This window comes from Felis catus, chromosome B3 (assembly GCF_018350175.1).
Source record: "Felis catus isolate Fca126 chromosome B3, F.catus_Fca126_mat1.0, whole genome shotgun sequence".
In the NCBI taxonomy this organism is placed as follows: Eukaryota; Metazoa; Chordata; class Mammalia; order Carnivora; family Felidae; genus Felis; species Felis catus.
In genome coordinates, this window is record NC_058373.1 from 52,706,512 (window position 1) to 52,733,106 (window position 26,595).

General features: G+C 36.5%; 1 protein-coding gene across 5 annotated transcripts in view; it reads left to right on the plus strand.

Annotated features, from left to right (window-relative positions):
• DMXL2 (Dmx like 2) overlaps positions 1–24,564 on the plus strand; it is a 151,693-nt gene extending 127,129 nt beyond the window's left edge. For 2 of the 5 annotated variants that reach the window (XM_011282863.4, XM_045059305.1), the window contains 18 exons: positions 854–984; positions 2,751–2,999; positions 6,400–6,578; positions 8,785–8,915; positions 9,481–9,566; positions 9,969–10,170; positions 11,007–11,124; positions 14,367–14,429; positions 15,231–15,317; positions 15,400–15,521; positions 16,897–17,035; positions 17,697–17,757; positions 17,891–18,018; positions 18,525–18,602; positions 20,260–20,351; positions 20,993–21,045; positions 22,264–22,481; positions 23,154–24,564. In XM_011282863.4, coding sequence (XP_011281165.2) covers positions 854–984; positions 2,751–2,999; positions 6,400–6,578; positions 8,785–8,915; positions 9,481–9,566; positions 9,969–10,170; positions 11,007–11,124; positions 14,367–14,429; positions 15,231–15,317; positions 15,400–15,521; positions 16,897–17,035; positions 17,697–17,757; positions 17,891–18,018; positions 18,525–18,602; positions 20,260–20,351; positions 20,993–21,045; positions 22,264–22,481; positions 23,154–23,363 — 2,347 coding nt within the window. In that variant the 3' untranslated portion in view covers positions 23,364–24,564. The remainder of the gene's footprint in view (positions 1–853; positions 985–2,750; positions 3,000–6,399; positions 6,579–8,784; positions 8,916–9,480; positions 9,567–9,968; positions 10,171–11,006; positions 11,125–14,366; positions 14,430–15,230; positions 15,318–15,399; positions 15,522–16,896; positions 17,036–17,696; positions 17,758–17,890; positions 18,019–18,524; positions 18,603–20,259; positions 20,352–20,992; positions 21,046–22,263; positions 22,482–23,153) is intronic. The other 3 variants (XM_019832420.3, XM_019832421.3, XM_019832423.3) reach the window with 3 other exon arrangements.
• Positions 24,565–26,595: the final 2,031 nt, after the last annotated feature.

The following is a 26,595-nucleotide window of genomic DNA, read 5'->3' on the forward strand; positions in this document are numbered from 1 at the left end:
ATGTCCTATTACCTTTATTAGTATATACTGTACATTTTAATGATGAGGGCAGCGTAAGTAGTAAATTGAATCACTAGGAAAGATGACCCAGATTTAAGTGAATTATTAAATGAAAAACCTTGTAATATAAATAGAATCATATTAAATTTATATTAAACATATGTCTAGATTTTTTTTCATGTAAATTCAGGAGCCTCTTGTGAGAAGATTTGATACAGGCCTCAAAATGGCCTGTACTCTGCTTTCAGTTCAATAAGGATGCGTCGGAAATGTAAATAAGGGAAAAAGAGTTTATTTAATTTACTATGATCATCATAATGATCAAAGCCAACTTGTTTGATATCAGTCACTGGTTAAAATGGCACTAAATGAGAATTCAAATAAATATTTTTTAAATGTGTATTTTCTCATCCTTAGGCTATGATTGACCCTCAAGGGAGTTAGCTTTACTTTCTGCTTTTGTATTTTCCCCAGCTCCACAAAGAGGAGAGAAATAAATATTTAGTCACATTTGGCTTTAGGATTTGATATTTCTAAAATATGATTCTCCAGATTGTAGTTCATATTTTAGTTCAAAGTTAAGGTTGCACAACTTTGCAGAGCTAAGAAATGCAAGAAAATAGCACCCTGAAACTTTTCTGATATAGTCTAGTGCTAATAGTACTCTTCTTACTTTCAGGCTCTTTTTTTTTTTTTAATAAAAATGGGTGAATATAGAAAAGATTTTCAACCATCTTGAAAAGTTTTTAAAAGGAGTAAATGTCATTCTAATCATCTAAAATAAATATGTATAAAGCACAATTGCCAGTTACCTCTGTTAGGGTGATAAATAACCAAACCTTATTTGTTTTAGCAGTCAGACAGAAGGAAACCAGTTTACAGGAATGGCTTATCAAGGACTTCTTTTAAGTGATCGTCGAAGACTCAGGACCGAAAGTATTGAAGAACATGCAACACCGAATTCTTCTCCTGCTCAGTGGCCAGGTGAGCATTTAAGTGTTTTGGTTTTTAAACCTTATTTGGCAATTCCATTTTAAAAAGTTACTAACTGGTTTCCTGATTGTTGTTCTTTGTGGAATTGGTGAATGGTTTTTTTATTTGTTTGTTTTTCATGATGTTTTCTGCCATGGGTTAGGAATTATTAAGTACTGTAATGTCTGAAGACTCAGGAAGTTAAGGCTTCAAAACCCAGCTGTGTTGACCAGCATAAAAAAGCAAGGTTTAACATCTTTCACAAGGGTGAGCACATCCTCTTCCTTACCCTTAGAAATTTCAAATTAGAGAGCAGTATCACAGAGACATTTTCACAGATGTATCAGAAAGAATACGATTACTCTCAAGTGTAAATTTGTATGTTGGGATAAGAGTGACCATTCTGTGCTGTCTGCCAGTCCTTCTCTTTTTCTGGTTAGCTCTTTTTCTCATCATCCACGTCAGTTATTTCAGACTTCTCCACTCTCTTCATACCTTTTCCTGGTTTGCTGTGTCATTCAGGTTTTACTCTACTTGCTTTATAACTCTGAGTTCACACATTAGTGATTGTTGTGAAGAGTGGCAGTAGAAAGAGGTGACAAACTCAAACTGGATATTTAAAATTGATTTGTGTGTAAGTTTCTAGAAACATTGTTTCCATTTTCATTTTTATTGGAATAAATGAGACTTACAAGAAATTGAAAAAACAGTACAAAGAATTTTTGTATAGCCCCCACCCAGATTCTCCACATGTTAACATTTTGCCATACCTGCTTTAGCATTCATCCTTCTCTTTCTCTCACTGTGTGTGTGTATTTACGTACTTTTTTTGAAGTATTTGGGAGCAAGTTGTATACATGATACCCTTTTACATCTAAATATATCATGAGTCTTTCCTAAAAACATTCTCTTACATAACTGTAGCACAGTATTCAAATTCAGCATCTTAACATTGTACAATATTGTTCTTCTCATCTGTAGATCTTTCAGAAATCTCTCCAGCTACCTCACTCGTGTCTTCCATGTGACATTTAATTGTAATGTCTCATGAATCTCCTCTGTCTTAGAGTAGTTCTTAATTCTTTTTTTTTTTTTTTTTTGTCTTTCATGATTGATACTTTTGCAGAGTAGTAGACAATTATTTTTTAGAATGTCCCTCAATTTGGGTTTTCCTAACCTTAGTATTAGATTCAGGTTGTATATGTTTGGCATGGATACCACAAAAAAGACACTGTGTGCCCTTAGTTCAGACTGTCAAGAGGCATATGACGTCAGTTAGTTCCATAATTGGTGTTATTAACTCTGATCACCTGTTAAGGTAGTTGCTGCCAAATTTCACATTTGTTAAGCTAATATTTTTTCTTTGTAATCAATAAGTTTCTTTTGAAGAGGTAGTTTGAGACTGTGTAAAATATTATGCTTTCACCCACTAATTTTAGCATCCATTCTTGCCTGAATCAGATATTACTGTGGGGATTACTAGATGGTGATTTTTCTGATTTTATCATTCCTTTTACTTTTAGTTGAAATTGTACTATGAGAAAGAGCTTTCATTTCTCCCCTTTTTATTTATTTATTCACTCATTTATTATATCAGTATAAACTGTGGGCTTATTTTATTCCATAGATTATTATCCATTTCTGTCATTTATCTTGTTGCTCAATTATGGATATATTACATAGTATGGATACATAATTTTGGTTAAGTTGCAGATTTGGATTTTTTCTTCTGGAGCTTTTTGCTGATACACTTCTTATGATATTATATACCCATACAGGTGTAAGCTCACTCATTAATCTCTTGAGTTCAGCTCAAGATGAAGACCAGCCAAAATTGAACATTTTGTTGTGTGAAGCTGTTGTTGCTGTTTACTTAAGTTTATTGATACATGCTCTTGCTACAAATTCCTCCAATGAATTGTTTCGACTTGCAGCCCACCCATTAAATAATCGGATGTGGGCTGCTGTTTTTGGAGGGGGTGTGAAGCTTGTTGTGAAACCTCAAAAACAAGCAGAAAATATTGCAGGTAAGATAAATTTGATACCAATTAATATATGTAAATGTAAATAATTTCCAGTGCAAAAGTAAAAGATTTTCTAATGTTACAAGAATTTTTATTTTGAAAATCAGTGATGTTTAAAATCTCATCACTTAGGTTAGAATAGTAAATAACTAAACTCATGTTCAAATAAAAATAAAGTTTCAGTTGAACATTTTTTGATAAACCAGGACAAATTTGAGGAGGATAAAAAAGAAATAGAGGACAGGTGAAGGTAAGTGAGGAGAGTGTTAAAGAATGGAAAGGGAAAAGGATAGTTTTTAGAGAAAAAAGATTTAAATAAATCATCATAATCTTTACAGAGCATGAGAACAGTTGGCTTCATATTAGGTTCATGGTCATGTGCAAGATAGCTTTTCCAGTCATGCATATGGTTTTTAAAATTCCATTTTCTGCCTTTTTTTTTTTTTGGTATTTTTTATCCCACTTTTAAAGATGGAAGGATATGTAAGGTGTAGACTGATGATATAGGAAGAGTTTCCATCTTGGTGCTGAAACAGAAATCATGTTAATTCATCCTTGGAAATTATCCTACTACAGATGGGGAATCAATGGCACAAAGAGTTTAAATGGCACTGGCTCTCATCTGTGTCCTTACTGCCCAAGGTTGAATTAATAAGTTTCTGTATACGTCAAAGTAGGGGAGGATGTCTTAGCCACTTTCATTGCTTTCACTCCCCCGTATGTGGGTGGGTGACTCTTCATCTTTATCTTGTTCCTACCTTGTTGTAGCCAATCTTAAATTTGAAAGTTTTCCCCTCAAATCACTTCTTTCTCTTTCTGAATTTTCTATTATTTTTTTTTCATGGTAATCCATTCATCAAGTCATCCATGCTTAAAACTTCTGAGTGCAGATTCATATTTGCATTCATTTAACACCTACTACGTGACAAAGCAGCGTTGTCGGCTTTGGGATGAATAACACAGACAACCCCTTACCTTCATGAAGCTTACATGTAGTGGAGGTTAGCACACAGTAAACAAATTAACAAATAATAGTATTTCAGTTATGATAAGAACTATGATAAAAATAAAGCAGAGTTAAATGGAGAGTCATGAAGGAAAGGGTTTGGGAACAGTTTAGTTAGAATGCTCAGAAAACACATTTCTGATGAGAGCATGTGAGCAGAGTCCTGGAGAAGTCAGGGATCATACCATGCAGATATCTGGGGTCAGAGTCTTTCAGGCTCTGTAATTTCAGGCAATTACAGATGGTGAAGGGAGTACCAAGGTCATGAGGCATGAGGTAGGACTGAGTTTGGCCTTTTCCAGGAACTACAGAGGAGGCCAGGATGGCTGTTTTAGCTGGGGAAGTTTGGATGGAGATAGGGTAAGACAACCAGCTGGGAGCAAGGTCATTTAGGATGGTGAAAACTTCAGTAGTTATTATAAAGAAAGATAGGAAACTATTGGCAGGAGTGGCCTAATCTGATTTAGGTTTTTCAGCTCTAGCTGCTATGTGGAGAATAGACTATAGAACAAGAATAAAAGAAGGGGGCTATTGTAATGGTCCACTTAAAAGATAATTGTGGGTTACCATCAAGAATGAATGCATAAACAAAATGTGGTATATATATATATGTGTGTGTGTGTATATATATACATATATATACACATACACACACATATACATACATACATACATACATACATACATACATACAGTGGAGTGTTAGTCATTAAAAAGGAACAAAGTACTGATACATGCCATACCAGCATAAAGCTCAAAACTATGCTAAGTGAAAGAAGCCAGACACAGAAGGCCATGTATTTTATTATTCCATTATATGAAATATCCAGAATAGGTAAACCCATAGAGACAGAAAGCAGATTGGTTGTCCAAGGGCTAGAGGGAGGGAAGAGTATGGAGTAACTGTGTAATGACTCTAGAGTTTACATTTGGGAATGAAATGGGATGAGAATGCTCTGGAACTAGATAGAGATGGTGGTGGCATAACATTGTGAATGTACTAAATGACACTGAATTGTACACTTAAAAATCTTTATTTTTATGTAAATTTTACTAAAAAAAGATAAATGTGGTTTAGCTGAGAGTGGTAGTTGTAGGGCGAAAAGTGGTTATATTCTGGCTATAATTTGATATTGCTGATGGATTTGTTGATGAATTGTGTGTGGGATATGATGGAAGAGGGAACAAGATAGAATTATCATTTCCTGTGACTAGTTTTAAGAGAGGAGCTGTTGACTTCTACTTTCTGGCCTTCCTCTAGTTAGTTCCTGAATCCTTTTGGTGTTACTTTTATGTGTTCCTCATATCTAACTCTTCTCAGTCTTTACTACCCACTGTACTCGTTCGCTCTTCTTACATCATCATCTTCCATCTTCTCTGTCATTGACCGAGCAATAGTACCTCACCCTGTGACTAACTTAAGAAGTGTTTGTGAGGATCACCATAGGATAAGCTCCTAGCTTCACATCCACAGCCTAGTCCCAGCCCAGCTCTGCACTCTTCTTGTTATTCCCCTCCTCAGTCAACTGAAGTTGACTCCTTGTCATCCGGGGGAAAAAAGAAAGCAAGATTGCAAGCTGCCAAATAAAATGTATGTGTTTATTTAGGATCTTAGGGATTGCAGACTGGGAGACACCGAGTCAACCAAAATCAAAAGCATGCTCTGGAGAGACAAAGGAGGCTAGAGTTTTTAAGGAGGAAAGAGGGAATTTACAGAAGTTGTTTTGAAGGAAATGTGATTGGTGCTGGTATAGCTACAGTTACATTCATCTATATGTGATTGGTTGCTAGGGCTGGTGTTAGGTGGAAAGTCCATTCATGTCCATTCTAAATGCAGCAGATGCCTCAGCTTTTAGTGGGGTTCAGCAACAATTACAGAGAATGTGAGACAGGAGATGTGCATAAGCCCCACTTCCTCAATGTCCTCTTGGGTTCATTTTAAATAACCCTCTTAGCAGTGTTTACTCCATTATGTTCCTCTGTTATCATCGTCATTCACCTAAACCTCTAGTTACTGGTTTCTCTTGTCCCTTCTTTTTTTTCACGTGGAGCTTCTCCCTTCTTTTTTAAAGGCATGCTTTACATCCTACAGCTTCAGTGAATCTTTCTTAAACAGCATGGCCAGAAATAATTACTCAAGCACTAATGAATATGTCATGTATTTAATGCACTGTAAATAGAATTACTTTAATCTTTGTTCTGAATAGCACACAGTCTGCTTCATGGCAAGATATTCTTTTATGCTCTATCCTCATGTGTGTCTCTGCCATGGTTCCTGGAAAACTAATGCAGATACAAGTAATTTAGTCTAAACTAAAACGTGGCAGGAGTATGTTGAAAGGAAAGTTAACTTTAACTCTAAGATAAATGCTGTTTTCTCCCTCTATCTTTATTCAGCACCTCCTGTTCCTTCCGAAGACATAGATAAACATCGTAGAAGATTTAACATGCGAATGCTCGTCCCTGGACGACCTGTAAAAGATGCTACCCCCCCACCAGTGCCTGCAGAGAGACCATCTTACAAAGAAAAATTTATTCCTCCTGAACTTAGTATGTGGGATTATTTTGTTGCAAAGGTAAGGGGTGTAAGGAATATAAGCTTTTATGTGGGTTTTTTTTTTTTTTTTATTCTTATGTGTGCATCACATAGGAATGGTGAGGCAGCCTCTGGGTGGAACAAGTATAGTTTAGATATTTAATTTCTCAAGTCCAGAAACTGAATATTCATTCAGGGATGATAAGATGATGATGGTCAGATACTTGATATGGATGGGACAAATGAAAATTGTATAGGATTTGGGTCTAAACCAGAAGTCACTTTTATTAACATATAATCAGCATCCTTGTTTTCTAGTGACTGGAATACTTGTGTCTGCCACCTAGTTCCCTTTGTCTAATTATCAGTATTTCCCTTGGTCACCATGGAATTAGAGCAAGAGGACATAAATGGATATTTGGGGGTTTCATCAGGCCAGAGTTCAGCCCCATGACATGTCTCTCTTTCTCCAAAGCAGATAGAACTCTGGGTATCAGAATACTCCCAGAGACTAGATCCATTGTAGTTGCATTTCATATCATGTTCAGTACATGCTACTAGTACTTTCTTTCAGCGCTTTGCTTTTTCAGACTAATCACCTTCCTTCTATTAATGTTGTCCTCTTTACACATGCTAATGCTGTGGTCACCTTGCTGTATGTCCATATAGGAAATATATCTTTCATCATGCCACCTTCCATTTAAAAATTTTATTAGATCTCAGAGTTCTTGAGGTATTGATCCCACTTTTAAAAAGTCTTTCAAGGTGAGTTCTGAAGATTTGCTTTTGTTATCGTAACCAGTTATTTTTCCTTTCCTCCCAACTTTTGTTATCTTTGTCATAGATTAATTTCTTATACATATACTACTTTTGGACTGTATTTCCATTGATCAATATCTAGGCTGCACTTCTTTTAATTACTTGTTTTAATATCCACTACAAATGATATCTTTCACCTTAAAAAGATTTCTCAGCTAATCTTGTCTATTTTTTCTTCCCTATGAACTTTGGAATCATCATAAAGCCTCAAAAAAGGAAAAGAAATACCCAGGGGGATTTTTATGGCAATTAACTTAAAACTTAAAAATTAATTTTAAAGAATTATAGTTTTTACATGTCTGAGTCTCCTTATATAGCTTTTAGAAGGATTTGTGCTTTCCTTCACTATAGCTGTCTGTTTTCATAAGGTTTTTCCTTTGATATTTTATGTTTTTCAGTGTGTCTTTTTTCTTTCAACTTGTCTAACTAGTTCTCTTGATATATAAGAAAAGGCTTGTTTTCTAATATTTCTGTGATATACTTTTTCTTAAGTATTTATTTGAGAGAGAGAGAGAGCCAGAGGGGAAGGGGGAGAGAGAGGGAGAATCCCAAGAAGGCTCCACGCTGTCAGCAGAGCCCCACACTGGGCTCAGTGTCACAAACATGAGATGACCTGAGCCAAAGTCAGGAGTCAGATGCTCAACCAGCTGAGCCACCCAGGCACCCCTCTGTGACATATGTTTTACTATTTCTTTTAATTTACTTTTTGTTGAAGTATAGTTGACATACAGTGTTTCAGGTGTACAAACAGTGATTCAGCAATTCTATACATCACTCTGTACTAACCACAGTAAGTGTATCTCTCAGCTGTCATCATGCAACATTATTGCAGTATTATTGACCCTATTCCCTATGCTGTATTTATCATCCCTGTGAACTATTTATTTTATAACTGGAACTTTGTACCTCTTAATCCTTTTTGCCTCTTTTGCCCATCTCCCTCTGCTCTGGAAACCACTAGTTCTCTGTATGATTTTGTTCCTGTTTTTTTGTTTATTTGTTTTGTTTTTTAGATTCTACATATAAGTGAATCATATGGTATTTGTTTTCTCTGACTCACTTCACTCAGCATAATACCCTCTAGGTCATCCATGTTGTCACAGATGGCGAGATCTCATTCTTTTTAATGGCTGAGTAGTACTTCTCTGTGCATGTGCCACATCTTTATAGATTATCAATGGACACTTAGTTTGCTTCTATAACTTGGCTATTATAATTAATGCTCTAGAAGTATTTATATTGTATCTAGGTATTGAGTTTTTTTATTGAATCTGAGAGTTTTGACTAGTTTTCTTGACTTGCGTAGGCCTAGTATCATTTGTGAAAGGAAGTTTTTATTTAGACACCACTTAAAAATGTTCATTATTAAGTTAGGACAAAAACAACCTGATTATATATTTAAAAAATAACTTTATCTTTTATTGCAGCCATTTCTCCCTTTGTCTGATAGTGGTGTTATATATGATTCTGATGAAAGCATTCATAGTGATGAAGAAGAAGATGATGCTTTTTTTTCAGATACACAAATACAGGAGCACCAAGATCCAAATTCCTATAGGTAACTTTCCTCTCTCTCTCTCTCTCTCTCTCTCTCTCTCTCTCTCTCTCTCTCTCTCTCTCGTAAAAAAAAAATCCTGATGTTAGGAATTTTAAGTAATACTATCATGAATTTATTATACAAGAGCTGACTTACATTTTCAGGTTTAGTAATTCTGTATCTTTGAGGTTAAATTTCTAGAGAGTAGAGTATTTCTTTCACATCTAGTGTCTAAGAATAGCTTACATGTAGAGTGGAAACACAAACATTTTCAGTTAGAAAAAATATGTAATTTATTGATGTGACATTAGAACTTAGTATATGTTCATTGATATGCCATTAGATTGTGTGTGACTATAAATCTTTTTCCATTAGGTGGTTTTCAGATATTATAAGTGTATTCCAATTGTACATTGTTAACATATTTTCTATTATATGACAAAGATTTAAGTTGTTAGAAAAGAAACAACTTTTTTTCTGGATTGGAGATTGGGCTAAACAATTGACAGGAATCGTTACTATGCTTCTCTCATGATGTTATTTTCAGTGAAGGAGAACTTTTTGTTTGTTTGTTTCCCTTGAACAGCTGGGCTCTTCTGCATTTGACAATGGTTAAGCTAGTACTTCACAACGTCAAGAATTTCTTTCCCATTGCTGGATTGGAATTCTCTGGTAGGTAATTAATGTTCTTAAATATATTAGCATCAAGTTTGTCTTCATAGAAATCTACATAAAAGAGCGTTTGGTACTAAAAATTGGAGATTTGATGAGATCTTGTGTACTTTAGGCTCCAGTCTATGGTTTTAATTCATAGCAAGAACCACTGTTTACCCAGAGGGTTGAAAGAAAAAGCAGGAAATCAGACTGGAGAAGCTAGACATTTTCTTGCTCAATTTAGAGAGCTGGCCTTCTGTTTTGTTAAAAGCACTAAGAATTCAAATAGTATTAGATCAACATTTTCAGGTTTATTTGTATTTTCAGAGGTTTTGGCTCCAAAAATTTCAGAGTTTTTAAATATGTGCATGATGATCAACATTTTTATGAAAACAAGTTGGCATTTCTGTCCTCTTTTAGAATTGCCTGTAACATCACCATTAGGTATTGCTGTCATTAAAAACTTGGAGAACTGGGAACAGATATTGCAAGAGAAAATGGATCAGTTTGAAGGTCCACCACCTAACTATATCAACACTTACCCAACTGACCTTTCAGTAGGAGCCGGACCAGCTATTCTTCGAAACAAAGCAATGCTAGAACCTGAAAATACTCCATTCAAGTAAGGATGCTTATAATGCCCATGAAAATGTAGCCTGGTTTAACTTTTCTGGAAGGTAGTTTGGCAAAATATGCTTATATTATGTTTTTGTAAAAACATTCATAACTTTGAACCTACAGTTCTATTTCTAGCAATATATGTGAAGGAAAACATTAGAATAATCTGGATAGAAAACATTTTTCCCAGGATGACCAATAATTGAATAGATGTATTACTTTTTTAATCAGGAAAAAGCATTTATTATATTTTTGCCATTTTAAGAATTCATACAGAAATATTTTGGGATAATAATCTACATATACAAACAAGGTGCTACTTACATTTTGGCAATAATTTAATAGTAGATATATTAAGGTTTTTTATTGATGTTTTGGTCTTCTACCTGCCCTCCTGTCTGTCCTTTGGATAAGCAGCATACTTTTTGTGAGGCACCTGTCCTGTGATTAAGAGTATCACTGATAAACTTGAAAAAACAGGCTTTTTAGCTTTGGGGGGGGTTGTTAAAAATGAACTCTGTGACTTTATATTCATTGGTGATGTTATGTAACCAACAGAACCAACCTACAATATAATTTAAAAAGAGAATAATAGCTTCTTTTGACTCTCAGCTCAACCTGTTCATTCAGAGAACCATGTAATTAGAGAATTAATTGCCAGATAAAGGAGTATTTTTAGAAGAACTAAAAATTAAAGGAAAAAAAATTATAAAACTTTGCTGAACTTAATGATGGATCTTCTTTGCAATAGATAATGGAGGTTTTTTTTTTAAAGTTTCTGCAGATATGAAGCACATTTTCTACAGAATTAAATAAGATGTATTCCTTTTTTTTTAATAGGTCCCGGGATTCTTCTGCACTTCCAGTCAAAAGACTCTGGCATTTCCTTGTGAAACAAGAAGTCCTTCAAGAGACATTTATTAGATATATCTTCACTAAGAAAAGAAAGCAGAGTGAGGTATTTTGGAAAAAAAAATGTTTTGTAATTTTTGTTTAGTTTTAACTTTTTTAATGATTTACTTTTTGGTTGCAGCCTAATTATCTTTCATACATTATGGGTAATAGTTTACCTGACTACAGTGGATTTCTTCTATAAGATAAAATCTTAGACTTTTCATTTTATAACAATGAGACAACATAGGTCCCTTGGTAAATCACGTATAACCAAGTGAAAGTTGGTACTTCTTTGCAAGGCTTTCCGTTGGGCTTTTACAAATAATAAATATTGTGATGGATTATTTGGGTGATTTAATATATAAATGAGTGTACTCTCTGTTATGATTCTTTGAATATCATTTAACAGGAAATCTAACATAGCCCTTTAAAAGTATTTTGTTTATTTAGCATTTAGAAATGAACAGGATAAACTTTGGAAACAAATTCAGGATAATTTTTATGAAAGAGTATAAACTACAGAAATATGAATATGTGATGAAGGAAGTTTGCTTTTACAAAGTGATGCAGAAGTTCGGCACGGCACAGTGATTTTTAAGCTGATTGTGAATTAGTAATTTAATGTCATACAGGGTTCAAGAAGAATCAGGAATTTGGGAGACTGGTACTTTAGAACTTAAAAATATCTCTTATAAAAGAGGAGGGCACAGATCTGTTACATGAGCATATCAGTCCTTGTGGCTACTTCATGAGATAATGGGCAGCATAGAGAGTGTACAGAGTAGAGTGTCAGATTAGATTAAAGATTTGGCAAACAAAATCTATGAGAACAGAACAATGAATTATATTTCACTTAGAAAATTGAAAACTGAGAAGGACAGTTAATATGGCTCTATTTTCCAAGGTAAAATAGAGAACCACATCTCCATTTGTTAGGGTTCGTTAGGGAAATCACAGATTTCATTCTCTTTCATTTAGTTGACTGTTGACAGTATTTCCTGTAGTGATGCTTTATCCAAATTTCATAAACTAAGAAATAGATTTAACATAAAAGATACCTGCTCAATTAGGACTCTGTTATTCACAGAAAGCCAGTATATTAAAGGATCAGTTTTTTGAGTGTTTAGTTCTTCTAATTATTAAATGTAAGGATTCCTTGAAAATGGAATATGTTTAATTATTCAGAAGGTTTGTAGCATGGTTTGGTTGGATTGTCAGAGCCTCAAGAGTTGTGGGAAATGAGGTGTCTAGGTTGCTTGAACCCTTAGTCTTGTCTTCAGGATCTGTTCTCTTAGGTTTCCTTCTTCTGTAACTAAGCCTCTCCCTCCTTCTGCCCCTTAGTCTCTCCTTTATATCCCTCAGTCTCTGTGTGGTTGGTATCAGCAGCCCCATATACTGTGTGTTCTCTTCAGATTTTCTACAAGCAGAGGGTCTCCATGAACAGCGAGGTGAAATTTCTTAAAATGCTCTGTAAGCATTGGTTGGCTTCAAGGATGGGAAGTACATGGTAGGAGTTTGGTTGGGAGGAAGAATTTTTATCATGTACCCTTTTGTACCTTTTGGATTTCAAATTATTGTGTGGAATTACTATCTTGTTCAGTGCTGTCCAATAGAACTTTCTGTGATAATGGAAATCTATATCTTTTGTATACAGTACAATAGTTATTAGGCACATACAGTTACTGAACACTTGAAATGTACCTAGTATGGGCACCTGGGTGGCTCAGTTGGTTAGGCATCCAACTCTTGATTTTGGCTCAGGTCATGATCTCACAGTTTGTGCGTTCGAGCCCTGTGTTGGGGTCTACACTGACAGCATAGAGCTTTCTTGGGATTCTCTCTCTCTCTCTCTCTCTCTCTCTCTCTCTCTCTCCCTCCCTCCCTCCCTCCCTCCCTCCCTCCCTCTCTGTCTTGCTCTCCTCTCCATGCATGCTCTCTCTCTCTCTTTCTCTCTCAAAATAGGTAAATATGCTTAAAAAAAAAGTAGCTAGTGTGACTTAATTTTGTTTAAATGGTCACATATGGTTAATGGCTACTGTTTTAAATAGCACAGATCTACTGAAAATTTGTTTTCAGTAAGGAAAAAATTGAAAAAAAGTGTTAAAGCTGTTAAGATAAAATAAAAACGGGTCACTAAGCTCAGAAATATGGAACATTTGTCAAAATTATCCATTCAGTAAGAGTGGATTATTTTTTAAATTATTAAGTAGGATTGTAGTACTCATAAATTTGGTAAATTCAGTGAATTGATTAATTAGTCAAATTGAAAAACATCCTAAAAATTCTAAAATGTTGGCTCATTTTAAAAAATTACTTAGAAAATTCTCCTGAGAAATGCTGAAATTTTAGGTATATTCATAAGATATTTTTACTCATTGAATAGGTTAAAGAAGAATATTCCACAAGACAGTTTTTGTGAAATCAGTAAATGTTGCAAAGTCCGCTATTTATGATTAAAGGCAAACAGGTTGTTTAGCAGTTTGGCTTTTGTTGAGTGGGCCTTGCACATAGTTACCTTTCTGTCATTGTTCCTCTGTAGCATCCCTAGGCAGTCGCTGAAGGCGTGCACAGAGAATTTGGCCCTTTTGGTTGAAAGTGAAGCAATCACTTCAAGAGATATTAGGAGGGGTGTATTGCTATGATCAAACCTTCAGAGGTTTCCACAGAAGAGCAGAAATATTATTCTGACTGTAGCCATCCTTGATGACCCTGTCATCAACCAGGAGTAAGCTCTTTGTGTGATTTCTTTCTTGTGCGCCATTTTATCAAACATCTATTTACTTGTAAGGAGAAAATATCGTTTATAGTGAACAGCTGATGTGAATTTCAGTCCCTGACTACCCCTTCATGGATATATTTCTTATGAGTAAGAGTGAAATAATTATCAGTACTTTGAATCTGTGTTTAGAAATAGTGTTAATTTGTATTTGAAATAAACCTCTGTAGGCTAGGAATCTGTGCAGTGCATTTTCTCATACAAGCAGGTTTTATTTTTTAGACACTGCAGTTTAAATTAGAGCTTTAAGTTACATAACTGGCATACAAATAACTAATTTTTATTTTGAGACAGCTTTTGTGTATGTAATAGGCACATTAATTTTGCCTGTTTTGCTTTGTATTGTGTTCATCTGATGACATCACATTTTACTTAGTTTTTCTTTCTTGATTTTGTGCTTTTAAAAGGGAAGTTTACAAATTACCATCTTTAAGTTATGGAGTGACCACTTCAGTTTGAAATTTTTCATTCTCTTTATAATTTCATTTCATGCATGTGTTTTGTGTTTGTGACGGTGTGGTGTTACTTAGTCTGTAGAAGAACGTGTGGAACAGGTCAGACAAAACTGCGTAGCAGAGGATTGCCACAGCAAGGTAGTGTTCCACGCTCTTGTATTTTTAGCTCATTCTTAAATTTCGAGGAGCTAACCTTCATCTCTAATACTAACCCGTTGGCTAGCCAGCTAATCGAAATACTCGTTGATCCCATACATCTCAGTGGTGTAGGTTAGGAAACACTCCACCATGTCTGACTTGCTCTTCCTAAGCATTGGTTCTTCTCTTTCCTTCTTCCTGTTCCATCTTCACTTCTGTCCCCTTTTCCAGCCTGTTCTTAAACACGTGGTTATCTTATCTTTCCTCCTTGATCCTGCATCTTCTTTCCTTCTGTCACCTTTGACCCTAAGCCAGTGCACCTTCCTCTCATCAGTCTCCTTCATCCCTTTCTAACTGTTCTTCCCAACTTGTCCTTCTTCCTGTCTTATTACTCTCTTTTAAAATGTTTAATTTCTTACGTGACTTGTTTGTCTTACTGTCTTTTTCTTCCACCCTGTGCCTCTTACTGCATACAAATTTTTACTGCAGTGTCCGCACACTTTTGGAAGAGATGCAGCCGGCACGTTGCTGTTACAAATACTAATAAAAACTTACCAGTTATCTTTCATGACAGTTAGTATCCTGTCATCATAATGGAAATCTTTATAGTCAGGATGATTACAGGACATCAGAATTTAAGCTAATTCCAAAGTTAATTCTCAACATACTAAAATTACTGGTACCTTTTTTCTTGCTTCTGCTGCTGCTACACTTTCTTCTTATCCTTCTTTTAATTCTGTGGAATGTGTGTGTGTCTCGCATGGAGTTACACAACAACTAACTGCCGGTAACGTTTTGCAGGTTGAAGCTGATCTGGGCTATCCGGGTGGAAAGGCGAAAATCATTCATAAGGAATCAGATATGATCATGGCATTTTCCATTAATAAGGTAAAAGCTTTAGTCATTGTAAAGATTGTGCCATTATTTTAGTGAAGTCACTTAAATTATTGACTCTGCCTTTGCTTTATAGTCAAACTGTAACGAAATTGTCTTGGCTTCAACACATGATGTACAAGAACTTGATGTTACTTCTCTGCTGGCCTGTCAGTCGTATATATGGATTGGAGAAGAATATGACAGAGAATCCAAAAGGTTAGTCTGCCTTGTGTAGTCCATTTTAAACGTAGTATTCTTAAAAAAGAACCCATTAAATGGTTATGCAGATTTGAATTATCTTGAAAAGTATATATATCTCTTTATTTGGGTAGGAAACCAACATAATTGGTTTAGGTGCCAATGAAAGGCTCTTCTTTTTAAAGTTTGTTTTTTTTTTAATTTTTTTTTCAACGTTTATTTATTTTTGGGACAGAGAGAGACAGAGCATGAATGGGGGAGGGGCAGAGAGAGAGGGAGACACAGAATCGGAACCAGGCTCCAGGCTCTGAGCCATCAGCCCAGAGCCTGACGCGGGGCTTGAACTCACGGACCGCGAGATCGTGACCTGGCTGAAGTCGGACGCTTAACCGACTGCGCCACCCAGGCGCCCCGAAAGGCTCTTCTTAAATCAGTGAACAAATTACTCATACTTCTGCCATTCCACACGGAACTATTCATAGTGTTTGACTCAGAATAATCCCCAACACCAAAGCCTAATGCCAATAACTACAACATTGACATTTAACCCTAACAAAGAAATGTCAGGAATTACACAGTATTCAGCGAATTCAGTTGGTTTGGATAATTAAAACAAAAAGCAGAATATACCAATATGTTAATAAGACTGATTGATAGGTCACATTTAGTGGTAAATTTCATCATTCCTTCTTGATTATCACCTTACAGGCATACCTTTTTTACAGATGAAGATGTAGACAAGTTCATTTTTCAGTAACGCTGTGGATACTGCACCAAGAGTGTTTTGCAACACTTTCCTATTTTGGGGTTTCTCCTCCACATTCGCCCCCCCCTCTTGCTTTTCTCCACACTCTTGGACATTTTATGTGCTTGGGAATGGTGCCATCATCACCTCTCTCCTTGTTCTGTAGGGTTCTGTTTTCTTAGGATATAATATTACTAGGTCTCAGTATCATACTGTCAGAGTTGATATAACCATGTAATATGATATAGTCCATCATAAAAATTACTGTAACATTTTTACGTGATTACTAGTACTTGAAGAAGCCTTTAAACTCAGATTTCTTTAAAATGTATGAGTTTGATACATGGGATATCTATATTTGAAGAGACCTTATAATCTTTTTCTATACATGGTAAAAATAATATTTGTGTTAAATTCTTCAGAGAAAACATTTGTTCCATCTTGTGTGCAGTAAAATATTTTGTCTCAAGGGGAAAAGTTAACGGATACTAAAATTGCCTCTGATTAGAAACTATATCTAAGTTTTCCTTATGGATATTTATTCATTTTTTAAAAAGTAAAGGCTGTCCTGTGGATACATAAGAAGCTGTGTAATTGGAATGTGTGTTAAGAGAACACTTCGTAGTAACACACGCATGTTGTTCACAGTTCAGATGATATTGATTACCGTGGTTCCACTACAACTCTTTACCAGCCCAGTGCCACATCCTATTCAGCAAGTCAGGTGCACCCACCTTCCTCTCTGCCGTGGCTGGGCAGTGGGCAGACGAGCACGGGAGCTAGTGTGGTATGTTACTTACGATTCAGTGTGGTTTCTGGGTGTGGACTCACTCCAGAATAAGTGGAAGTCACTCTGACTCAGGAACGATCCTCAAGACGAGGGCAATGACTAGTTAGCACCCCATAACTAATAATGTTAGTTAGCTAACATACTGTGACTTTCTGTCAGGAGCATGCTTTTCCTCACAACAGCCCTAGGTGGTAGGTGACAGTATTATCTCCCATTGTATAGATGGGCAAACTGAGAGGTGCAAAGTGGTAAAGCAGAGACAAAGAGGAGTTGTGTCTACTCTATTTGAAAAATGCATCTATAACATTGTTGTTAGTCACTGTGGTTGAAGGGATCCCATTCTCATGTTCTATTCTGACGAGTCTGGAGAGACTCCTGATTGTCCTCAGGGAGAGCACTTGGAGGAGAGTTCCCTTTATTCTAGATGAAGCCGCTTGGTACCCACATGGTCCATACGGGCCAGGGCTGTGCCAGTACGTGACTGCTGCTGCAGCCTTCAGACAGGTATCATGTGTTCAGTGGTTCAGAACACCCACAACAGGGTATATGTTAGTAATATTCCAGTTGTAAGAGAATAAAGGCTATGAGAATTAGAGTTGGCCTTCCCCTCTCTTCTGCAATGCACTAAATGAATTTGGTTTTTTATCTTCTTTTAAAGCTTATGAAAAGGAATCTCCATAACGTTAAGAGAATGACGTCCCACCCAGTCCATCAGTACTGTAAGTATTTTATTTATGATCCAAAGGATTATAGATGGCCTCTGTCATTTTGAAGTTCATTTATAGAATGGAAAATATTGGAACTCTTTAGCTTTTTCATTTTTTATTTTCTGCTTTTCCTTTTGTGTTTTAGATCTTACAGGTGCTCAGGATGGCAGTGTACGAATGTTTGAATGGACACGACCTCAGCAACTTGTCTGTTTCCGCCAAGCTGGCAATGCAAGAGTTACCAGATTATATTTTAATTCACAAGGCAACAAGGTTGGTTTGGGGTGGGGTGGGGGGTTACTGCACACTTCATCTGAAAAAGGTATTTATGAGGAGATGTTTAGTAAAACTACATCTAAAAACCAATTCAGTGACGCTGGGTTTAAGCTAGGCAGATGGTTTATTGGTGTCTGTTTATATGCCCCCTTGGCTCCCAGTAAAACACAGATCTTCAGGTTGTTTTATGGGTCAGTCATCTACCTAAAGATATTAAATACTCTGTGAAGGTAAAGAACTCTATTTCTGTTGAGTGTGTTGGTGGTACGTAATAAAAGCACCTGAAATCTTCCAGTTTCTTACTAAAGGAAAACAAAAAAATAAGTATGGAAGAGCACTTAAAAGGTTTCAGGGTATTTTTAGTGCTTAGCTTTCCTGGGACCTACACTATAGAAATAGGTGCAGGCAGAATGTTAAGTGAGATTTCAGTGACTCTCAATCAATGATTTTGCCTTCGATATGGTTATAAGAAGCTGTGTTTAATATTTGTGCCATTCTTACAGTGTGGTGTTGCAGATGGAGAGGGTTTTCTGAGTATCTGGCAAGTAAACCAAACTGCATCAAATCCTAAACCTTACATGGTAAGTATCACTCAGCACTCCCAGAGCACGTCCAGAAGCTGCTTATTTATCAAGTGTCTGTTTAAGACACTAAATCTCATTGGAGATTCACTCAATGGATCTGTTGAAAAAGGGACACCTCTGCCCAGCAGCACAGCACCCATTATTTGCCCTAGTTATAGACCTAAATGACTAAAAAGCAAAAAAGCTTCCTTTTCAGAACTTGAAGGATGACCACTGTATTTGAAAATGTTGAGAGGCTTCCTTATAAGTGTTTCTACTTTTTTGAAAACTCTTAACTTCTTGATAGATTTTTAAAAAAAAATTTTAAGTGTTTATTTTTGAGAGAGAGAGAGAGAACGAGCACAAGTGGAAAAGGGGCAGAGAGAGGGAGACGCAGAATCCGAAGCAGGATCCAGGCTCTGGGCTGTCAGCACAGAGCCCAACGCAGGGCTCGAACCCACGAACTGTGAGATCATGACCTGAGCCAAAGTTGGACACCCCACCGACTGAGCCACCCAGGCACACCCTTTCTTGATATATTTTTAATATAGTACCTAAAGTGAATCACTACCCAATTCTGACAGGTTTCATGTATTCTAGTTTGCTCCAGAATTTTTCTTACTACATTATAAATTAACCAATCCCAATGGGCCACTTCACTCGTTAATCCAAATCATGTTAAAACATTTGATGATGTAGATAAGCCTATCTTCACTTGGTGGGGGCTCAGTTGGGGTAGGAAGGCTGGAGGGTAATGCTGTCCTGCACAGAACTTCTTCTGCACAACTTCATATATGTTAATTTTCTTTTCTAGACTATATATGTGTGTTCTTAATTATGTATATGCGACAAGATATTTCTCTTAAATTAGTGCCCTGTAGACTGTCATAAAGTTTTTACAGAAACGAAAGTGTTCTTGAATCTGTCCTCTTACCTTCACTCACATCTATATCATGATCATTCCAAACAGAAGAATGTTTTTTAAAATACCTGGACACCCTACTGAGTCTTCACCTCCAGGTTTCTATTCATTCACCTTATCCAACAAGCAAAGTCATGCCTTGGCTCAGTAAATGGTTTCCCACATACTGGAACATCCTTAAGAGCGGTTTTGGGCAGCCTAAGGCTATAGATTATTTGCAGGACATTTGACCTTGTTTTTATTACTGCTAAAATCTTTACAGGGAAGGGAAGATGAGGGCAGGGAGCACAGAGATGGTATGGAAGATGGATGCTTGCATTTAAGTTATGAAGTTAATTTGACTTGAGTTCCTCACAGTGTAGTGTAAGACTAGATGGGCAGGTGGGAGTGTCCCTCTTTGGGCTATTGTTGTTTATTATGATTTATATTTTTATGTAAAGTTTATTAAATGTATTTGAGATCATTAGCAAAAATTGTTAAATGGCTTGGTTAAGTTCATCCTATTACTTTGTTAGATAATCTATAAAAACAACCTTTACTTGCATATTATTACCAACTCTTCCAGTTTTAAAGTATCACTGGATATTAGTGAAGAATACGCCAATAATAGCTAATCTGCTTATCATTTTATTGTAGATTTTTAAAACCTGTTCTTTGCGCATGCATATACTGCTAGCAGAACTCTGTGTTTGTGCTGTTTACCAGATTTTACTGGATTTTTAGGTAACATCATTTGCACTTTATTTTTCATAGAATTGGCAGTGCCACAGTAAAGCCACAAGCGACTTTGCATTTATTACCTCTTCAAGTCTAGTTGCCACATCTGGACAGTCCAATGATAACAGGTGGGTTGACAGAAGCATAAATAATCACATTTTTAAGCAGAAAGGTATTCTTGCTACCAAGTATGGGTTTTTTTACTTAGGAGTTTTTGCACCTCTGGATAAAAAACTTGGTTACATAATTCTTAGTAGTTTTCCTTACCAAAAAGAGAAAAACAATGTAGGTTATCAACAAGTATATGTAATTATGTTAAAGTTTTTTTTTTTTTTTTTGCACTTTTGTCAGCTTCTTGAGACACTGTAGCCACCATACTCTGTACTTTTTTTGACCTGACATCATGTTCATTGGTGATACTTCCATGAGTAAACACCTCATTTCCCTGTGGTGGTTACCCCTGGGGGTACAGAAGCATCCCCTCTCCTCAGGAAATCATGTCTCCGTTTCCCTGGAGTGGTAATGGAAAAGAGATGGGCTTGAGGGATGAGATGGCAGAGACAGGTGGGGTCTTGTGAGACACACTGTGTGGTTTGAACAGGATAAACTCTTACAAGAGCTACATCCCCAGCTTTTATCCTGATCCTACTTGAGAATCATTGCTGTATAAATCCGAGTGAACAAAAAAGTAAGATGCAATACGTAAAAATATTTGACTTGAAGACAATAACAAAAAACACCTCAAAAATTACTGTTTTCTCTCTATAAGAAATGTATGCCTCTGGGACACATTGGTATCACCTGGAAACAGCCTCATTCATGGTAAGTGAGTTAAGATCTATGATTTTTAATACCCTATGAAGGAATGCTTTCCTGGTTTTATTCTAGCCAGTGAGTGTTTATTCAAGGATGTAAATGAGTGGCTATCTTGCTGAGGTAAAGATCCAACTAGCATAGAATAGCGTTCGTTTTTTTTACATTTCAAAATATGAAGATTGGTTCTGCTAACGAGGCTTTTTAAGAATTAGTTGCAAAGTATTTGAGCTCAATAGAAAGGAGATATGCTAAAGAATTACCTAACAATAAAGTAAGAACAAGAAATATAAACAGTGCTATTTAAATATTCCTTTGGGGTGCCTGGGTGGTTCAATTAAGCATCCAACTCTTGATTTCAGCTCAGGTCATGACCTCAGGGTCTTAAGATGGAGCCCTGCATTGGGCTTCATGCTGAGTGTGGAGCCTCCTTGGGACTCTGTCTCTCCCTCTTTCTCTCTGCCCTTTCCTCACTCTCTTTCAAGATAAATAAGCATTTAAGAAGTTTTTTTAATACTATTTCTTTTAAGGCAGTTTTTCCAATTGGAAAAGATACCCTTTTCTTTCTGTTGAAAGAAGGCTCCATGCTCCAATACATTTGGGTTAAACAAAGCTAGATGGATTCTTTTACAGAAAGATTTCTCAGTCTTGTATTATACATACTGATACACATTCTGAAAATATAGTTATTTCTCAGTTTTGATGGCAGTTTTTTTCTGTGAATAATTAATAGCTCTTAAAGATTTGCCCCATATTGGTAGAAGGCTTTAGTTATATTAAAATGCAGAGAATGCTGGGAAAGGTAACTCTTTCCCTATAGCTGGTCATTTTCACACTGCTGTAGTTGAGTTTGTTACTTACCATACAAGCTGTATGGGCAGGAACTAGGATAGTGTAAATACTCGTTGTGGTGGGGATTAATGTGGTGGCTGAGTGTGTCATTGGGAAGCTTGGTCTCCTCTGCACTTTGGCTGCTATAGGCTTCTTACAAGGCAGCATAACTTAGTGTGGGCTTAAGGTTTAAGCTTCCTGCAGGTGTTTTCATATTGAGATTATGGGTAAGGATGTTTTTTCTGTCAGCGCTTGGAATCTTTTTTTTAATACTTGGATCATGATTACACAAATTGAAATTAAAAATTGGTAATTTCTGTATTATTTAAACGTGCATTCAAACATTACCAGAATTGCAAGATTATTTGGGAAAGACTCAGTATTTTTCTTCTTCAGGTTTCACATGCCATGATCACGGTGCCACCGTGCTCCAGTACGCGCCAAAACAGCAGCTCCTCATCTCCGGTGGTCGGAAAGGCTATGTCTGCATTTTTGACATCAGGCAAAGACAGCTACTTCACACGTTCCAGGCGCATGACTCCGCTATTAAGGCTCTGGCCCTGGCTCCCTGTGAGGAGTATTTCACTACAGGCTCAGCAGAAGGGAACATAAAGGTGAGTCAGTATAAAAAGTTGGAACATGCTAAGTGTTATCTGTATCTGCTGTGAAGACTGGGGAAAAAATGACCCCACTGCACTCTTTGAAATGTGGCCATAAAGTAAGGCTTTGTGAGATAGTGAAGGCCTCTTGACACCCTTCCTCCCTTAGTACTATGTGGTTCTTTCTAGCTTAAGAAGCTTTAAAGAACTCTGTTTTGAATTAAGAGTTGTTAGTACATAGAATTTTTTGTAACATTATTTTGGCTCCTCAGGACCTCCTGTCTCCCCTCTTCTGCCTCCTAGTACTTTACTCTGCTGTGTATAGTTGAGGTGAAGTTTCTGAAAAGGGAGATGGTAAGGTTCTACTTATAATGCCCCAGGGCTTCCCTTGACATTAGCAATGTATCTAATTCGCTTAAATATTTAATTGAATTAGAGATGGAGGTATATGTGGTTAATATGAAACTATAAGAGGATGTGAAGAAGAGACAGTGAAATGTAACAATAGTAAATGAATCACGTGAATGGCATCAATCAGGTAAGCCTTTAGGAAGGTGGGGTGGGGGCGTGGGTACTGGGAAGTTGGGCCAGTTCAGGGCAACAGAAATGAAGGGCATGTTTCTGCTTTTGGTCTCTTTCTGTTTTTTAAAGACTTACACTTTGTGTTTTCACTTTCTTCTCAACTAGGTTTGGAGATTGACAGGCCATGGCCTGATTCATTCATTCAAAAATGAGCATGCGAAGCAGTCCATATTCAGAAACCTTGGGGCTGGGGTCATGCAGATTGACATCATCCCTGGCAACCGGATCTTCTCCTGTGGGGCGGATGGCACGCTCAAAACAAGGGTTTTGCCCAATGCTTTTAACATCCCTAACAGAATTCTTGACATTCTATAGACTTAAAGATTGGGGCTTTATTTTTATAAACACTTCAGTTAAAAAATACTCTAGTAATTAATAGGCATTTCTGCTTTCCAAGCAGCTGTTAACACCTTGAAAACAATACAGAGAATCTCTGTAGAATTGGGAACTGATCAAGCTGAGTGTTGCCCATACAGGTTGGTAGAATGACTGTGCATGTACCTTGTCATCATGCTGACATACTTAAAAACAAAAAACCTAGTGTTGTACGAAGGGTAGCTATTCTTTACAGCATTTAGCAAACCTGATTCAGAAAACATCTGAGGTTAGAAGTTAGCATATTAGTAATTTACAACAACAGGAAGGACCTTCATACCAAATTGAGGAAAGAAATGTTGCTGATTCAGGTTTTCCTTTCTTGTCTTCCCACTGATGGAAGCATGCCTGCAGCTCCTGCGTTGAATGAAGGATAGTCACAAGGTGTTAGAAAGTCTAGATCACCAGAAACACTTTCTGAGCTGTGGAGCAGTGTGCAGTGACTAGTTCTCTGCTGGGAGAGGTCATTTCCATTCTTTACTGCTGATTATTTTTCCTGTTAGTGTTTATACTGAGCTAGTACTGTAACTTGCAAATGAGTGCAAATTTAAATGCAATGTTTTCCTCACAATTTGCACACTCACATTTTTTGGACTGCTCATTTTTCTATTTAAATATTTGCCTTCATGTTAGGAATGTAATACTTGTGACCATGACATATTTGTAGTTGACCTAACATACCAGTTTAGTACTTTTTCTTTCAGGGTTAAACCCCCACAACATTTAAGCTATGTTGAAACTACACCAATAGAGCATTTCATATCATAATTTGAATGAATGTTAGGCTTTTTGTGGCCAGTTAATAGTTGATGAGATTGGTGATATTATTTATTACCACAGCCTATTGTATAAACTATGCAGAGTTAAATATTATTTGCTTATAAATTATTAGCCAGTGTCCTATTTTGATGTACCTCCTTGGTTATGACCAAAAAATGTTCTTGAGATACTGAAACCAATGTCTGTGTGTTTAAATGTTTACCAGCAAATTGTCTCATCATGTTAATGAGAATGTTAAATGCCTGTGTGGTAAATAGTAAAATTTAATGGCATAAAAGCACCTTTCTCTGAAGGCAATGTGATGTTCAGGCTGTGAAATACATATGTAAAAGAAAAATAAATGTTATTTGTTAGAGTTTTACCTTAGTTTGGTCTGGAATTCTTTAATATTTTTAACTACTTGAGATCATTTTAAATTTGAATCAAATATTTCAATAGAGTTTGTAAGCTACTAGGCAGTTCATTTATGCACAGATATTTACTGAGTACTTTCTAGATCAGAAGCCATTCTAGGAAATGGGACACACCCATGAGCCAGACAGCACTCAGCAATGGCATTTAGTGGGGTAAGAACTAACTTCACTGTACCTTCTCTCGTTTATTGAATTACATGCGGAGTTTGGTGAGGACACTGGTGAAGGACCCAAGTCAGGAGCAGTGCTGTGTGGAGAAGGTGGACGTCTGAGTACACAGAAACGCAAATTGGGCAGAAACCACACATCTATACATACGCTTCCCACAATTTAGTACCCAGTAACCTGAGCATGTTGCATCCCCTCCATTTTTGTCTGTTCTAACATAGGACCAGCTGATTCAGTCAGTCTGAACTGAGATTCAGACTTCTCAGTGGCTGCCACTATTTGCTGGAAAGACTAACCTTTCTCTGCTGAATTGTCAAAGGTTAGTTGACTGCATTTTGTAGACCCACTTCTGGACTCTGTCCTACTGATCTGTCTCTTCTTTTGCCAGTACCATACGGTCTTGATTATAGTAAATCTTGAAGCATTTTCTGCACCTATTGATTGATTTTTCTTCTTTAGCCTATTGATAGGGTAGATTACATTAATTGGTTTTTGAATATTGAACCGGTTTTACAAAACTAGAGTTAATCTCAGTCATGGTTTCTAATTCCTTATATGCGTTTCTGTATCCAGAAACGCATATAGAGTGAAGATAAACAAATGAAAAGCTAGTCTGTGCTCATGGATTGGAAGGACAAATATTATTAACATGCTCATACTGCTCAAAGCAATCTACAGATTCAGTGCAATTCTTATCAAAATACCAATAGTGTTTTTCAAAGAACTAGAAGAAATAATTATAAAATGTTTGGAACCACACACACACACATACACACACGCACACCCAAATAGCTAAAGAAGTCTTGAAAAAGAAGAGCAAAGCTGGAGGTATCCTAATTCCAGATTTCAAGATATACCAGAGAGCTGTAGCAAACCAGTGTGGTACTGACACAAAAAAAGATGCATATACTGTTGGAACAGAATAGAGAGCACAGAAATAAATCCATGAGTATTTGGTTAAGTAACCTATGACAAAGGCGATAACAATATGCAACGCAAAGATAGTCTCTTCAACAAATGTGTTGGGAAAACTTGACAGCCACTGCAAAATAATGAAACTGGATCACTTTCTTACACTATACATAAAAATAAGCTTGACAGGGATTAAAGATGTAAATGTGAGACCTGAATACTCTAGAAGACAGCATAGGAAGTAGTTTCTCTGACATTGGACATAGTAACATTTTTCTAGATCGGTCTCCAGAGGTGGGGGAAACAAAAGCAAAAATAAACTACTGGGACCTCATCAAAATAAAAAGCTGCCGTACAGCAAAGGAAATGATCAACAAAAAAAGGGAACCTACTGAATGAGAAGATATTTGCAAATGACATATCTAATAAAGGGTTTGTATCCAGATATACGAAGACCTCCTACAACTCAACACCCAAAAAACAAATAATTAAAAAATGGGCAGAGACAAGAACAGACATTTCTCCAGATATCTAGATGGCCAACAGACACATGAAAAGATGCTCAACATCACTAATCGTCAAGGAAATACAAATCAAAAGTGCAATGAGATATCACCTCACACCTATCAGAATGGATAAAATTGAAAACACAAGAAACAACAAATGTTGACAAGGATTTGGAAAAAAAGGAACCTTCATACACCATTGATAGGAATGCAAACTGGTACAGCTTCTGTGGAAAACACAATGGATGTTCCTCAAAAATTAAAAACAGAATGACCATAAGACCCAGTAATTCCACTCCTGGGTATTTACCCAAAGAATACAAAAATGCTAATTCAAAAGGGTATATGCACCCCTATGTTATTGTAGCATTATTTATTATAACCAAATTACAG